Source organism: Emydura macquarii, unplaced genomic scaffold (genome assembly GCF_026122565.2).
Source record: "Emydura macquarii macquarii isolate MOO-44397 ecotype Brisbane River unplaced genomic scaffold, CSIRO-AGI_Emac_v2 contig_1897, whole genome shotgun sequence".
NCBI lineage: Eukaryota > Metazoa > Chordata > Testudines > Chelidae > Emydura > Emydura macquarii.
In genome coordinates, this window is record NW_027132034.1 from 533,777 (window position 1) to 551,551 (window position 17,775).

A 17,775-nucleotide genomic window follows, 5' to 3' on the forward strand; every position below is an offset into this window, starting at 1 on the left:
TGCTCTCGATGTAACTGAACTCACACCTGTACACACCCAGCTCCGCAGTTATCAGACCATTCTAGTTATTGGTATGCAAAACACTGAAACCTGGTTGCATTGTGAGCCCTCTCTCAAGAAAGGACGCCCTTCCAGGAATGATCAGCTCCTTTTGTCCAGACATTGTTTATCCATAAACAAACCTGGCATCTACAAATCCCCTATCAAAGCTCAAACCTCTGTTCTGATGCTTGGATCCAAACTCTGCATCAGTTCCACTGTAACCTGTCTTCTCTTCCTGACTGATCGTGTTGGGGGCTCTGCCAGACTCAAAGCCCTCCAGACCCTGAACTGACAAGCCTCTTCCTGGGAACCTCTGAACTGCATGGAGTGGTGAGACCAAACCCCCCACCCTCCTCCTTTTCCCCCAACACAACTTATCTCTCCCTCTCTATCTCTCCCTCTCTTAGTCCAGGTATAACTTTCTACTTTTGTAATCAAACCTGGGATAGCTTTCTCCAATACCCCCAACTGTAATTGTGTAGTACTGTAAGTGTTTTGATTGTTTTTCTCTCCTGGTATGGTATTACTATTAGTATTGTAAGTTTTATATACCTAGCAATAAAATAACTGTTATCATCAAGCTGGTTGCCACTTTCTCTCTCTATCTCTCCAACCTTTATTTTCTTCCTTTGTGTCCTTGGTCCCTATCTTGCTCTGTAGTAACGCTTCTCTTACCTAAGCCAAAGATCTCGGGAGTGCCCAAAAATTCTATGGGGTTTGCTCATCAAGGGGGTTACTGCTAGAACAATTGTGTGTAAAGGGGCATATGAAGGGGACAGCCAGGAAGTGCTACTCTGCCTAGCCTACGGAGTCCAGGGGCAAATGAGGGTGCAGCTCAAGTGCTGTTTGACCCAGCCTGATTGATTCCAAGGGGCAATTAAGGGGAGTAGCCAAAAAGGTGCTGTTTGGATCCAGCCTGCTCTATTCTGGTGTGTTGCAAAGGGGCATATAAGGGTAGCCACTGAGAGTGTGGTGTCACCCAGCCTGCTGAGTTCAGGGACATATAAGGGGTCAGCTGAGAGTGCTGACAGCCCGGTCTGCTCAGACGCACTAAGTTGAGCTGAACTGTGTATGTGTGTGTGTGCGTATCTGTGGGGGGTTGTGCTGGAGGAACCCAGCCCTGAAAACCTTAGGTCCTGCAGGATACCTCCATTGGGAGGGGGCTTGTAGCCCTATGAACACACAAGTAACACAAGCAGTACATTAGTAGAATCACACCCCTAGAATCACACCCCCCTTCCAGGAAGGTAACCCTAATAAATGAGCATACCCCAAGGAGAAGGGCAAATCTGGTAACATCTATCAAATCAGTCACCTACCAATTGAAGGCTGATAAAAAGGATGAAGCCCAACTTTACAGATAGTGAAACTGAGGAAATGACATGAAGTGACTTGCTAATGCCAAAATTGCACCTAATCAGCCCAGCACTTGTATGTGTGCAATTCATATTGAAATTGCACAGGTGCAACTGAAAAAATGAGAGACCCAGCAGTTTATTCCCTAGATACTTTTAAGACTGCCAATTTGGGAAAGAGTCTTCTATAAATGTATTTTACTGGTTTCTGTAAGACTGCAGAGCATCTCACATCCAAAACTCTTCAGTGCAATGAAATGTAAGATCTGAGCTGCTGAGAACTCAGCCGATAGGGTTAAAGAACACACATAACCTCAAGGCCATAGAGTTTCAAGGATCAATACTATACGATTTTAGTTTGAATTTGTCCAAATTAAAGGCAAGTCTTTCTTTTCTTTGCAATTTTAAGTTTCCTAATATCATTACATTCTTCCAGAATCGAAGTTCAAATACCTAGTTTTAATTACACCAGTGAATTACTGAGGACTTGAAATTTAACAATTTTCTGGGTAACCTATATGAAATTAATTTGGTTTCAGTCTCATTGCTAATGCCACATCACATGTACCATCATGAAAGCAAGTTCCAGTTGTCTCCCTCATTGGCACATTTAGTCTCCTCATCTACACTTGTCAGTATAGCAAGTAATCCTAGAGGAGTTCTTTTGCCGGTATGGCTTATACCAGTTACCTGAATGAAATCCACTATAGCATTTTTGCTAGCATAATTAGATCAGTTAAGGGTTAAGTGTATGATTCTTTTCCCACACTTCTAAATGACATAATTATGTCAGCAAAGCTTTCTAGAGCAAACCAGGCCTTAGTCAAGAAACCAAAGAATGAACAAGCACGAAGACATGAAGAGTAAATGATCACTCTGAAAAATACTCCAGCAAGGTCTGGGATGAGGCATGTAAGAAAGATAGTTCCACTATTCATAGACACTGCAGCTACCCATACTGCATGTGCTCTGTAATTTGACATTTCTAGAGCCTACATTCCTCCCCTATTTGATATCTTTTTCAAGCAATAAAATTCAGATCATAGTGAGGAAAGAAGATGGACTATTTACCTGGAGGAAATATTAAAAACTTTCAAGTATTTCCCCCTGCAAACCTTTTCATGTTTTTATTCAACTGAAGAAATGTATCCAACATATCTCACTGTATAACATGAAATAAAACTTCTATTTGTAAATACAATTGCTGCCTTCAGTTAAACCATTAGCCGGACTAAGCAATATAAGTGAGGCCACAGGACTCCGTTCTACAAAAGTTTTAATCAAATTCTTGCACTGTCATTGTACCACAGGTAAAGTTCCTGTTCAGACAGGCTTAGATGAATGACACAGAAATTTAAAAAAAAAATACCGGAGGTTGGCATACACTAGCTATATGTTACTGATGTTATTTAATATATTTATTAATTAACTGGAAAGGTGGGTGAAGTGCAAGATGGCAAAATTTACAAATGACAAAGTTATTTAGGGTGATCAAAAATATATATGACTAAAGAAGTCCAGATGGTTCTGACAAAGCTGGATGGCAGAGGAAGTACATTGTTGACACATACAAGATATGTATTCCTTCCAATGTGCATTTTGAACCACCCATACAAAGCACTGGATTCTAAATTAAATTTAGGCACCCAAACACAAAGACCATTGTGGACAACACAAGGAAAACCTCTCCCAAACATGCAACAGGAATAAAAGATGCAAACAAACTGCTAACCTGCATAAAGAATGACAGAAAACAATAACTGGAAATGTTACCTAAATCAATAGCGCAAACCCAGTTAGAATATTGTGATCCGCTCTAGTCACCATCTCAAAAGAGGCTTCAGAAAGAGGTGATGAAACCGATCAAAGGCACAGAAAGAATTTCATGTAACAAAAACCTCAAGAGTAACTATTTAGAGATGAGAGAGACAAGGTGGGTGAGGTAATATAAACTACTCTGCATATTTAGAGACGAGCCATCAGAGGGATCATGACAGAGGAACCTAAAATAATGAACGGCAAAAAAAAAAAAAAAAAAAAAAAAAAAGAAAAGAAATGGAAAAGGCAGTCACATTAAAATGGGTAATATATATGGGGGGGGGAGGTCTATGTAGCCTGCAGAACTCATGGCCACATGATATCACTGAGGCAGCAAGATCAGGCACACACAGGAGGAGACCATTCCGAATTAGACGCTATGTAACAGCCCGCCAGCCCCGTCACCGGCGGGGCCGCGATCGCTCGCTCGCACTGGGGGGTTTCTCGGCACTGCCCCCCGCCCCTCGAGACAGGACCCGGAGCGGAGCCCGCGGCGCCCCCATCGCCCCGCCCGCAGGGCAGAGCGGTCGCGCGGGCCACGGCCCCAGGTGGTCCCCAGCAGCCTGAGCCAGGTGGGAGCGGGCAGGAGCCCAGAGGCCAGGCCTGGGGGGGAGATGGGGGGCGGGGAGGCAGCTCCGCTCTCTTACCTGGGGCGGGCCCTGCCGCTGGCACCAGCTTCCACATCCTGGCGGGGGAGGCAGAGAGAGATGCCACCGGCGACTTCCTCCCTCAGCCGGCCGAGCGAGTCCGGACCGCATCACAGCGGCTGCGCGCGCGCGCTCCAGGCCCAAGACTTCCGAGGAACTGGACGCGCAGCGCCACCTGCCAGCTGGGAGGGGGCAAGACAAGCTATTTCCACCTGCGGCTGACCGCGCGGGGCTGCGTTGAGTGCCCGCACTAGGAGAGGACAGGTTGCGCTCGGTGCTGCTAGCTCAGAGTCAGGGTATGGCTGGGGGCAGGGAACACGGGATCGCTACCAGCCCAGAGTCAGGGCGTGGCGTGGTTGGAGGGACACTGCAGTGCTGCCAGGCCAGCCCAGGGTCAGGTCATGGGGGAAGGAGGGAACCCTGCAGTGATGCCAGCTCAATCACTTTATGCAAGCTTATGAAGACACTATAAATGATTCTTTGAATCGAGTACTGGAATTTAGAACCTGATTATTGTTACTAAGAGATTTAGGAGGGGGGTTCAGTGGCCTGGGAATGGACCCGTTCTCAGTGACACTAGTTTGAACTGCATCCATTATTAGCTAGTGTCTATCTCTGATAGCACGTGTGAAATGAGATTGGAGTTCCTGTCAAGTTCCTAGCATCCAGGTGTCTATCACAATACCCAGCCCGACCATTTTTTTAATGTAAATGTTTACAAACTATACCAGAGCCTCCATCCAATGCACTGGGCAGCCTTGATAATCCTTAAAAAAAATACTGAATAAAAATACAGACACGTCAACTTTCCCAAACCAATCAACACAACAGCTACACAAATATAATAGAAAATATTAATCCCCCACCCCGCACGCATGCATTCCCACACACTCACACTATCCTCAGAGTCCCAGTTCTACCTAACACTTTACAGGCAACATTACAGGGGGGGAGGGGGAAAGGTGAGCCTTGCAGCACATTCTGAAGGCTAACAAACTTAACTGTCATGGATCTGGAGAGGAAGCAATTTCCACGGGTCTCTGGCCCTAATGAAGAAGATCCTGTCATTGTCATTGTAGGCACAAAAAGAAATTGAGTGTGGGGCAGATTGACTGCTATTACAGGAGAATAGCAACAAGGTAGTATAAAAGTTGGGGAAAGAAACATGCCCCATTCATCCTCTCCCTCACCACCACCCTATGCTATGCACCATCGACTTGGCAACCTTCTTGGCAGCCTCAACAGAGGCCCAGGATTGAATGTGCATAGAGTATGACCTCTCACCTGTAGATCCTCCAAGTCAGGGCAAAAACACACTAGTGGGACAGCTTGTCAGAGCTTGTGTAGTATCTTTTCTGTTGATAAATGGAAGACTTCAGAATTGTTCATTCAGCATATTTCACCAACTCTAAAATTAACTTTTTTCCCTTTTGTTTGCAATACTGTTTGTCTTTATCTCACTGCTTTTTTATCTTGTAAAAAGTGTTTTTATTATACTTGTATTATAGTATTTACTTTAAGTAAACAATTAAAATTTCATAGCCAAAAAGCACTTTACTACATTTAAAACCATCACACATGGAGATTAAATAACATAAAGAGAGTACCATTATGGAAATATAGTTCTTACCTGAAATCTCAGCAACTTTAGTACATGAAAGTGAAGTACTTTTGCTGCCTTACTACCCATTCCCATTTGATATAATAAATATATCAAACAGGATCGAGTACAGAATCTTGAGGCACTCTACAGTTAATCGTCTTGCCATGATGAAAATTGACCATCTACTCTATGCTTTCTGTCTCCTACACAGTTTTTGATCAATTAAAATGTTGCCTCTCTTATTACTTTTTTAGTTGACTCTCATATTGGACCTTATCAAAGGCCTTTTGTAAGTGTAAATACATCAGGCTGACTGGTTCTCCTTTTTCCATCACTTTGATACATTCAAAGAATTCTAAGAAACTTGTGAGTCATGATTTTTCTTTGTAGAAATCATGCTGGTTAGACCCTATCATATCATGATCTTCAGGGGTTTTTTTTTTTTATTATTAATTGTTATTTCAATCTTTTCAGATACAGATGTAGGAATTACTTGTCTACCATTCCCCTAGAGTCCTTTTTAAATATAGATATAGCATTTACCACCCTCTAATCCTCTGGAACAGTGGGTATTTCTGACACTCTGTACCTCAAAATAGCATCCTGGAACCGCCATATTTACCACTGGGATATGATTATATGTTTTGTATATGTTTTGTACAAAGTATGCATTGTGAGGTATCATTTAAAAAATCTTGATCTGTTGAACATTACTATCCTGTTGAATTGTATGTACTATCATTGTATGTGAAGTTATGAAATATGGTTATATGTTTGTCAGGGCCCCCACCTGGGGCCACTTTATCGCCTGCTCAAGTTTAATATAAGAGACAAGGTGAATCAGATAATATCTTTTATTGGAAGAAGACGAGCTCTGTGTAAGCTCAATGACCAACAGAAGTTGGTTCAATACAATTTATTACCTTCCTCCCCTTGTCTCTTCAATATCCTGGGCCCAACAAGGCTGCTACAACACTGCATACCAATCCTGCAGAACAACAGATTGGTTTTCTTAACAGCAGTTCTGCCCCTTGCAACGAGTGCAAGAGACAATACTAAGCCTGTCTGGAAGAAATTAGCTACTCAGAAAGGGGTCATGGGAGGTCAGTTCCACTGCCCCACCGAAATAGCCACTGCTGCAGCAGTAGCAGGAGAAGAGGTCATGGCAGGCCTGGCCCTCCGTCAGACACCGTGTGGCACTAGCTGTGTGTAGACAAGCTTGGGGGCAGTCCGGCTCTGGCTCGTGCCAGCTACTCGGGCACCGCTCGCTGGCGCTTCAGTGGGTAACAGCGCCTCACCCGTGGACGGTAACAATCGGTGACGGGTGCAAACGGGGGCGGCCCAGGCCTGGGGCTGCGAGCCCCGCCGCCCTCGCGCCAAGCACAGCGGCCTGCGTTCCGCCAGCTGACGCTGAAAGGGGGCTAGCGCTACGGTAACGGGCCGGCATGAGAATGTGTGCCTGGGGATGTACTGAGCATGCGCAGAAGAACTGAGCATGCTCTCTAACATTTTCTGAAGCCGATGCCCTCACCCTGCCCTTGCTCGGAGTTAGACTGTGTTGCCCGCTGTTCAGAGGGGCTAAAAAGGGTCAAAGGGGGCACACTGGAGGCGGGGATGGGCAGGATGTAATCAGGGGACATAATTTTACTGGTCTGTGCTGTGCAGCTGATGCAGGCAGGAGTAGGAGAGGGTCTGAGGACCAAAACCAGGGAGGGGGGTAGGAATCAGCCGGGGTTAGCCCGGGGGGGCGGCGTTGTTAGCCTATTGTAGAGGCAAAACCCCACCCTAATGAGGGGCAGAGGGGGTCACAGTGACCCCCCTGGGATGGGCCACCTGTGACCTGCCCTGTTTGAAAAATAGATCAGGGGGAGGGGGCTGTTTTGTTTCTGCTCTTACCCTCGTCTCTGTCTCAGGGAGACTCAGCTCTTAAAGGCACAGGCATCCCAATACCTAGAAACATGCTATAGGGGGACTGATTCCATGAAACAGTGCCACACATTTGAAGTATGCTCCTTTGAGGATCTAATATTTTATCTATACTCTTCATACTGTTACCATGTCAGCATTTACCTTTATCTTCATTGTGCGGATGCATGTCTAAGTGGTATCAATTTTTGCAAGGATATCTGTCTTTTTATTATTGTACTTACTCTTGTTCTTACTGTGACTTTTCATTCTATCTTTCTTAACTTACTTTTGTAGCGCAAGATTCTTCCGTTGGATCATGTTCCTGGATGACTGACTTCCAGTCCTGCTGTCAACACTTCTTTTGCCATTGTTCCAGCAATGGGGATTGCCTTTTGCAACTGTTTATTTTATTACTGCTTTTTCACATAATTTTGACTGTGAGACGAACTTAATTATCAAATATTCCAGAAGTATAGTATTGTGATTGCCTGTGGAGTATCAATGACCATGTGTAATCTTACTGAACCCATATTCTTGATTTACAATAAATATCATATAACATGCAAAGTCTCTCTTGTACAGTCATGGTTTACTACAATACATAATAATGTTTATATGTATGTGTCAGCTTTCTATGATGTTATAAATATGTATGAGTAACCCCCAGGGACATTACTTACATTCCTGTGGCCCTAACCCTAATCCATGCTTACTTCTAACTTGGTGTGAGATGCAGGGAGCTGCCCCTGAAAGACACTTCATGCTCACTACTATTCCCAGTGAATGACAGATTTGTCCCTTCTTGTACAAAGCACTGTTATACCGTAGTGACTCTCCACTGATTTATGCAAGAGTGAGGAAAAGAAGCATGGAAAGTGACCATGCTAGCAAAATCACTATTTCCCTTCCTGTTTTCTTTTCCATCTCCACTGTGTTGAAGGGGGGGAGAGGGGGGAGAGAATGTTATAAGAATTGACCAAAATATTTCAAAATCATATTAATGCATCTCAGATATGCCATGTCTGTGTGGAATCAAAGAAGAAATCATAGAATTGATTATAGAATGCCTGGTCTGAAATTGATTATAGAAGGCCTGGCCTCAAACTGGGTAGCCTGAACTGTGATGGAAGCCCTCATGTTCAATCATTGACAGGATGCCCCAAACTGAGACTGAGATAAAGATGCTAAAATCACACAGGATGTCTCAGGACCACCATTTAAATGCAAACTAATTTTGAGAACTGTAGCCCTTCTGATGTCTGTAAACCAACATCTCCTGTTCTGATAAGTATCAGTATGTGGCCCCCTGTCTTTCTGGCCCCATAGGAAGTTACTCCATACAAATTAGCATTTTAACATGTATTGTGTAGCCACCCATCTTTGGGTGATAGCCAAGTATCTGATAACCACATTGTATAATCAAGTGACTCTTGTCTTTCCTGTGAAAACATCTGGCGCACCCCATTGTGCATTATGATTGTCTTTCCTGTCAAGTATAAACTGTTAATCTAAATCCACTATACGATCAACATGTTAATGAACCTAAGCAACCCCTATATCAGTCTTTTGTATCTGTTAGTCAGGCGAACTACATTTGCCCAGCATCCAGACATGCTGCTTGACTTCCCTATAGCCACCTGGGTTTTCCTTATGGCTATAGCTTTCCCCATAGCTATGGTTATTTGATTGTGTGTGTGTCTATTGCCACTGCTAAATCTGTGACTCTCACCTGGAATACCTCTAACCCTTTTCAAGAACTATGTTCCAGATTTCCTTCCGTCTGCGCTGAGGACAAGCTATCCTGGGGTATACAAAATGTTTTTGAGAAAGGAATAAGCCTAGGAGAGGGATGGACAGAACTTTCACCTTTGCTATAGGAACCTGGGATGGACGGACGGTATTGCCAAGAACACTGTTCAAACCCAGTCAGCTGCCTGGGATGTTTGGATGTAAGATGCTGTAACTTGATTACCTGTGGTTATATCCCCTCTACCACCTGCTCTGTGCTCCACTCCACCCCTCCTGATGATATTATCCATTTGGGATCTAATAAGACACTTCTACATGATGTAATTATGGTTTCTGTTCAAGTTAAATATGATTTGTCTAAGTTTGCTGTACCACTACAAAATCTCAGTTTTGACCACCCTAATTCTTTACAATGGCTACATGAACAGTTACAGTTAACGCAGCCATGGATGGATTCTATACAGCAATTAAAGAATCCTCCGATATCATACTTAATATGACTATATCCCAATCTAAGGGATGACCTTGTGATATGCTAGCTTGTGATTGTTCAATATGTTAAAAGAAGATATGTTACATATATGCCTTGGTTTCCCCACCTCCCACACCCTCTCTTCCTCTGCCCTTGCTAACTTGGATTCTTGCCTCCACCCCCTGTTTTCCCCCCTCCATAACACCTCCCCCGTATAATCCTAAAGTAGATCATGAATATCAAAGTATTTAAATAATTGATCATATCTCACTGTAGACTGTGAAATTTCAGCTAAGATGGGCCAAATTATAAAATTTAACTACCAAATTAATAAGTGCATATTGCAGAATATGTGAAATGGTGGCTGGAGTCCCTTTTGAAAAGATGTGAGTGTTTCTCATTGCAACACACCTATGCTGTCTTTCTATTCTCAAAGTATGTCTGTTATTTCATTAAGATAACTGTTTATTAATTGCATTTCTGTCTGGACCATTTTCCCTAATGAACTTATCCTCTGGGAGTAACTCATCTATGCAGTAAACAGAAATGTGTTAAATGCAGGGCGTGCTAGACCTCCATGGCTCCAGACCTCTCAAAATACCTTGTGAACACAGCTAATGGCTGGATAACATCCCAGGTGTTGCTCAATTTAATCACAACAACCCCAATACCCCTTTGTTTGAAGGGTGGAACACTGTAGCTAAAGAACAAATCTAGGTGGTTAGCACCTTTTCACTAATTAAAGCACATGGTTCTCTCCCTCTTATATTGTTTTTTGGAATTCCTGTGTTTACTCATGTAAATTAGCAAAATATTTTGAAAAACATTGGATTGAAGAATATAAAAGAGAAGCAATGGAAATAAGCAAGCAGGCAAGCTTCAAGAGAAGAGGAATCAGTCTTGACAAGAAACTGAGAAGAACTACCATCTTGCCCAGCTGCTTTCTGAGACCATGGATCCAGGCTCTCAGCTCAACATCAATATGGCAGGTAAGAAGAGGGTTTACTATACAGATGTGACAGGATAAATGTTGTGGTGGTGACCTGCACTCTCCACAGTTTACTAACTAATGTAAGGTTTAAATGAGGGGTAGTGTAGTACATGCTCATAGAATCATACAGTTGGAAGGTGTGACCCGTCCGTGCCAGGGGTACAGACCTGAGAATGCCAAGATCAGGGCAGGCTGCAAAAGGAGAGCAGATTCTCCCAGCTCTGGTGGGTGACACTGAAGCCCAGCTTCCCAAGCAGCCACGAACTGCTTCTGATTTCCCAACACTGGATATCAAGAAGCCAGTCAACAAATGCCCACAGCCCCTTTACTGCATTCCAGTTCCTGGCTCCCAAATCAGCACTAGGACCAGTAAAGAGATCAGTTATTTAAACTCTATGCTCTTTACTAAAAAGGTTCCCTCTGACCCCAAGGGGTCAGCCACAGCACCAGTTCACTATAAGTTTGGATCTTACCTAAAATACCACGCTGGCACCCAATCCTTTAGTATCTAAACTAAAGGTTTATTGTAAAAAGAAAGAAATAAACCATGAGAGAAATGTTAAAGGGTTAAAGTAAATCACGGATATACAAATGATTAACACTACATTTACATCAGGTTTCTGGAACAAATGTGGATTTGCAGGCTTCTTTAGTTCACTCTGGTTCACATCCAGTACCTCGATGGGTCTAAGTCCTTTGGTTCAGTTGCAAGCTGAATAGATCCAGAGGTAGGTGTATGTCTACAGCTGGACAGGATCATAGACAAAATGGATCCTGTGTTTTGATCTTATAAACCCCCTTCCCCGGCCCTGTGGCCTGTGAACAGTCACAAGACCCAAACTGGAGTCCGGAGTCACATGGGCCAATCCTGATGCCTCTTCAGGTGTGCTGCCTGCAATGGAGTACAGAGTCACGTAAGCAGGTTCTGGTGACTCATTGGTCATGCTGGCTTTTCCCTCTGGGCCCCTTGCACCTGGGAATACTTTAAGGGGCCATTGTTCTGCGGCCATCCTATCTGGGGTGTTGCCCAGGCAGCACAATTTGAAACACAGATATCTCAAATCCATCTATAACTTCCATTTCACATATTATAATTGAACATAAGTATTATCTTACTTAGCATATTATAACCTTTCAAACAGTACCTGACATGGCATATCCCACATGGTTTATTATGATTATGCCATGCTGATGTCACGCAATATACTAAATGCCACCCCAATCAAGCCAGTACGCATGACAGAAGGGAGCGGATGACTTCAGCTACTCCATCACCCAGATCAAAGCAGGAATGACCTCATATACATAATCTAAGCGAGGGTTTTGTCAAGCCAAAGGTTAGAAACATGTACAGTTGGAGATTCTACCACCTCTCTAGGTAACCCATTGCATTGCTCCACCACCCTCCTATTCAGAAACTTTTACCTCATGTCCAATCTAGATCTCCCCCACTAAAACTTGAGACAGTTGCTCCTTGTTCTGTCATCTGCCACCAGTGAGAACAGCCTAGCTCCATCCTCCCTGGGACCCCCTTTCAGGTACTAAAATCAACATTCACATTATCAAAATCCAGGAGCACCTATAGACTTCAGCTCTCTTTCTCAGCTGCAGTAATATACGAAATAGGTAACAGAGATGCATCATGTAATAATGAAAGCACAGTGCGAAGAATGGGGGACAGGAGGAGGGAAAAGGGGAGGGTGGTACTTGAGGAATGAGGACCACTGTTGAGTGGGAGGTGAGAAAAGGAATTTCCTACGATACTGAGACAGCCACTCAAGGGCTCTGTTTAAACCCAGTTTGAATGTGTCAACTTTGCAGATCATTTCTAACTCAGCATTTTAGCTTGGAATTCTGCTTTTATAGTTTTGTGGAAGAAGTACAGCCACTTTCAGGTCAAACACAGAATGCCCTTGGGAATTGAAATGGTCTCCCACCGGTTTATGGTTGTTTTCATTTCTCATGTATGATTTCTGTCCATTTATCCTTCTGCGTAGTAACAGTCCATTTTGGCCAATGTACATGGCAGAGGGACATTGCTGGCACATGATGGCATATATCACATTAGTGGATGAGAAGGTGAATGAGCCCCTTAGGGTGTGATTGATGTGGTTAGGACCAGTGATGATGTCATTAGAGATGATGTGTGTGCAGAGCTGGCAATGGGGTTTGTTGCAGGGATAGGTTCCTGGGAAGGATTTTATGTAGGCTGTATGCTTGCTGCTGAGTAATTGCTTCAGGTTAGGTGGATGTGTGTAAGCCAAGATGGGTCTTCCGGACACAGCCCGGGGGAGAGACGGATAATGTGCTCGGATAGGTTGCAGATCTTTCATGGTGTCTTTGAGAGTTTTTACGTGGGGACTGTATGCGATTGCCAGTGGTGTTCTCTTCTTTTCTTTGTTGGGTCTGTTATGCAGTAGCTGACTTCTGGGTACCTGTCTGGCTCTGTCAAGATTATTCTTGATTTCTCCACGTGGGTATTGTACTGTTACTAATCTTTCATACAGATCCTATATGTGTTTCTGTCTGTCTAACGGTTCAGACCTAATCCGGTTCTATCTTAAGGCTTCGTTCTACACAACGTATCGTGTTCTGTGTTTTGGTTGAAAAACGGAGGCATGAAGATATGTATTGCTGTCATCTGGGTTTCGGTATAGGGTTGTTTTACTGTACACATCCAGTTTTTATTTATTTATTTAAACAGCGGTGATGAATGTGACATCAGTGGTGACTGCTTCAAAAGAAGCATTGATGTACTCAAGATGGAAGAAGAGGAATGTGTATTGAAAGCAATTGACAGTGAGGAGGACAGTGACGTTGATGACCCATGTATGGAGGTTGAGGAAGACAGAGAATGGTTTCAGAAAGGTAAGAACCAGAACAAATCGTTGTAAAGTATGTTAAAGTAAGCTGTATTTGGACCCAAAGTCAACGTTTCCGTAAAGAATAGACGCACTCAGTATTCTGGTATGGAGAGAAAATGAGCAATGAACATGCCTGATGTGTTTCTAACTGTCTCTTACAGTACGATTACTGCAGACTGACCGTGACGGAAGCCGAGTAGAGGCCAGAGTCGGAAATATCAGCCTTTATGGCATTTCATTTTGTGGCCTGAAGCCAGGACAATGGCTGGGCGATGAGGTAATTGGCAGCAACAGAGGAAAAGGTGTAATACCTGAATGCAGAAGAATAAATGGTGCAAGAACTGTTTCTGTTGTTTGTATTTTGTAGGTCATCGATGCATATTTGTTTTGTGTGGTCAAGCAAGAAAGTCAAAAGGTAGGATGGTGTACCTAGACAGCGCATAGAAATGGATCATAGAACTAAGAGCACGGTGAACGGAGAAATTGAAGTGCAAGTTTCCTCAAAGTGTAACTCTGAAAATGTAGTATCACGATTGCAATATTCTTGCTGCTATGAAACGGACTAGGAAATACTTTGAGTTGTATGCCACACTGTCATTACTTCACCGAATGACTGTTACCAGATCTTTGACATGTACTCTGCCTATAAGTCCCACATTTCACAGAACAGTGTTATCTACTGCTGTATATGAAGTATTTCTAACAGTGACGATTGATTGTGTGTATGGATGTATGGATGTGTTTAGGAATTAATTCAGTTAAGAATGCCGTTTGTGTGCTAGAATGAGCAATGCATCACCTAAGTCTTCTTCAGTGTCAGCAGGTACAAGCCATCTCATCTGTAATTTCAACTACCATTCTAAATGGCACAGCAAGATCATGCTTTTCCATGAAGGTAAGAATGAACTGTGTCTTTTGACCGCTATGGGGAAAGAAAATGTAGTGACAGTCAGTGAAGACCCGTGCAACAAACTGTGAAATGTCAGGTTATGTGGAAGATTGAGTAATAGTAGCCCTCTAAGGACATTTGGAGTGGTAGTGTAATCCACATTGCCTCATTTGGGTCATTGCCATTTCTCTTCTATTTTTTGCACTGAACACAGAGAGAAATGATAACGAAGGATATAGTGCTGCTTCCTTTCAACTCATCAAACCATTGGGTAATTGGGGTAAGATGTTTTTGTTTGCTAAACTTTGGGATAGTATGCAGTAGATTAATTACAGCGTGAAAAATTAAACACACTGCTTTGTCGCAGTGAGGTACGATGTTGAAATTAATTAGTTCACAAAGTCCCATTGCAATGTTGGAAACCAAAAGTTCATTGGAGGTGTTGACATGCAGAGTATTGATCTAAAAACGCGGTTACTGTGCAGAGAGGGTTACGATGCTGTGCATGTACATGGTACAACTGTGGTCTATCCTGCTGTACAGGAGTGACTGCAAAACATGATGTAGAGATACGTAACAGCGATACACTGCCAGTGTTGAAATTTTGAATTACTTTTCTGAGAAGGCATTATGTAGTGCTTGAAAATATGATATTGGCAATAACTGTTAACATCTCTGTCTTTACACTGTCAGATAGCATTGATGGCCAAGAAAGAGTTGTTGATAATTGACCCCTTATGTCAGGAGACGAAATATGTTGAAGAATGGCTGAAGAATTGGAGGTGAATAGAACCTAATTCTGTACAGAGGTCACAGTGTCTATATGTGTGACAGTACTTGGCAGAACAGTAACTACCTGGGTAATATTGTCATAGTAGGTTCCTTAAAGAGGGGTGGGTATGTAGCATGATACATAATGTTTTGTTTGCCACATGGCAGACAGGGGAAAAAGTGGTAGGTGTCATAAAACTGACATGATCACGTGGAAAGGAATGTATCTATGTGAGTATGAACCCGTTGAAAGCATTTACTAAAGCAAGAAGAAAAGAAGTCCTACATATGTAGGATGAGGAAAAGCAGGATACAGTGATACATCATGCTATTGTTCTCTCCACCAATTCAGAGCCTTCTTGTTCAGAGACAGAAGTAAAGGCACCATAGGCTGGAAAACAAAGGTGCTGGAACACAAGGCACAAAGTGATGGGCACAACTGTGGACCACTCATCCTAAGGGTATTGAAGACAAAGTTTTAATAATAACTTGTATCCCTGTGTTATAATGATGTATTTTCTAAATAAAAGTTATCATAGTTTGCAGAAAGTTATTTATTGGAAGAAGACATCAGGACTGTGGAAACAACGGAAGAGGCCATGAATATTTTTCGAAGAAAAATAGCAATTCGTTTGCTGCAGGAGTCAGGTAATAACTGTCTTACGAATACCGATTGAGGACACAGGGTATGGTAAGACAATGTGAATGTAAGTGGTTATTATGTGAATAGTTCAGTGGGTATATCTCAGGTTTTTTCCTATCATGTTGACAGTGTCTGAATAATGTGTAGAAGAGATGTACAATATGGATGCGATGAATTGTTCCTCCTGACAGAACACGTATATGTACTTTGATTGTTAGATCCACCAGCAATAAGTATAGTGAGAGTTTGAGAAAAGTATTCTGAGCTGCAAAGTAAAAATATTCTTATACAGTACAAACGAATATATTTCAGAACCTGTTGCTTAAGTGACAAGATGTGTAAATGTAGCATTTACGTCACAGTATAAGCATCCTTACATAAACCTTTATTGATTTTTCAGACAGCGTGGAGGACTACTGCATATACTGCAGCTTCATGACTTGCACACAGAAGAAAGATTGCATGATGGTAAGAATCAAGAAATATTTTATGTGATTGCTACTGTTTTTGAGTACAAGCCACACAGTAACAGTAGGTAAAACAAGTGCACCACTAGCAGCAATAAGCAATAAGAACCCAGTTAAGAACATATGATGAAAACAGTAACGGCAGTACATGACATAATATCATTAATAATACAAATGTACTGATAGCTGATTAACAAGCTACATCTACTCTGACACAGGAGTCACCTCAAGCCACCCTACCTCATGAACTGAGGGAAATGGAGGCGGGTTGGCTGGCGATGGGGCAGGCCTTCAGCAGTGCAGGGATGCTTATCTCAGGCCAGGTGCCCATCCACTGTGTGGCGAGTGGTGTACAGAGCTGAGTTCAGGGTTGCTTCTGAGCTGTAGCCGTTGTGGATTTCATGGGGGGTTCCCTTCCACTTTGTCTGTGGCACAGCTCAATGTCTACATGACCGAAGTATTACTGACATCTCAGAAACACACACAAACACAGACACACTCCATGTTGTAGCAAATATGTAAGTTACGTTCGTATTTTTTTTAAACACAAAGTAATATGATGGAGCAATATCACAAGACTTGCACATACACCGCACTCAATATCCTACATAAGGCTCAGTATTCTTGTATTAATTTGTGTGCAGTACTGTGTCATCAACGATGAGCGCAATCTCCTCAGTAATGATTATACATATAATAAATATTATTTATGGAGTAGTACCAGTCAAGAGAAATTAAATTTCTCATTATCTGGCCAGTGATTTCATTCATATTCTCATTATTACTTATGACAGGTCCAGTGTGACTCCTGTAAGAGGTGGGCACATGTTCTCTGCATTCCTGGAGGAATAAGTGAAGACATACTGCATGATGAGCACAAGGAGTACAAGTGCAAAAAGTGTGCCTAGTTCATACATTGTATAACTGTTGTTTCAAAATAAATTTTTGAGTTATGTTGGAGTTATGTTCAGTTATGTTGGAGTGACATATCTGGCTTATCAATGGAGAATAGTAAAGTTTGATATTACTGTTCAAGCCAGTAGAGGAAATAAAATCTTCATTACTCAAATTCATATGTTTACGTACCTGTTTCTGAATACTTTTAAAAGAACTCATTGTTCTTGCTTCTATACAGTTGTGTACAATACAAGAGTAAAAAATAATTCTTGATACTATAGGGGAAACTGAAACTTCAACATGGGATAAACAAATAACAGGGAATAAAAGAATGGTAATTTGACAAAAGGTTGCCGGGGGAGGGGGTTGGGGGGGCCGGGAGGGCTCTACTTGAAAGAAAGCATATACCACAATTAACGAAAACTGTACAATTAACAAAATATACCATAGAATGTCTGTGGATAGCAACTCCACGCTGCATTAATGGCAGTATAACAGTAGGAATATACTCCCACCCACCAGGCAGTATAAAAGTAAAGAACGTAATAAAACTTTTGGCTTACAAGTACCCACATATTGAGTTTCTATGTGATACACAGAGAAGATTTCAATAAACCTTACATGTAAGCTTCTTGTGGCAGGTAGTCGTGAAACATACT

At 42.5% G+C, this 17,775-nt stretch overlaps 2 protein-coding genes and 1 long non-coding RNA gene across 3 annotated transcripts in view; 2 read left to right on the forward strand and 1 right to left on the reverse strand.

Annotated features, from left to right (window-relative positions):
* The window catches only part of NBN (nibrin), a 48,752-nt gene extending 44,608 nt beyond the window's left edge, over positions 1-4,144 (reverse strand). The window contains exon 1 of the mRNA XM_067558256.1: positions 3,863-4,144. Within this exon, the coding sequence (XP_067414357.1) occupies positions 3,863-3,899 (37 nt within the window). The 5' untranslated portion in view covers positions 3,900-4,144. The remainder of the gene's footprint in view (positions 1-3,862) is intronic.
* Positions 4,145-6,955: 2,811 nt separating this feature from the next.
* Positions 6,956-7,989, forward strand: LOC137159775 (uncharacterized). The gene is made up of 2 exons (XR_010921732.1): positions 6,956-7,469; positions 7,668-7,989. It is a non-coding gene; the product is annotated as an uncharacterized lncRNA (long non-coding RNA).
* Positions 7,990-13,294: 5,305 nt separating this feature from the next.
* Positions 13,295-17,348, forward strand: LOC137159776 (uncharacterized). The gene is made up of 10 exons (XM_067558249.1): positions 13,295-13,453; positions 13,611-13,726; positions 13,817-13,864; positions 14,264-14,344; positions 14,553-14,618; positions 15,032-15,120; positions 15,462-15,570; positions 15,649-15,757; positions 16,153-16,220; positions 17,014-17,348. The coding sequence occupies exons 1-10, from the start codon at positions 13,348-13,350 to the stop codon at positions 17,125-17,127; spliced, it is 906 nt and encodes a 301-aa protein (XP_067414350.1). The 5' UTR covers positions 13,295-13,347; the 3' UTR covers positions 17,128-17,348.
* Positions 17,349-17,775: the final 427 nt, after the last annotated feature.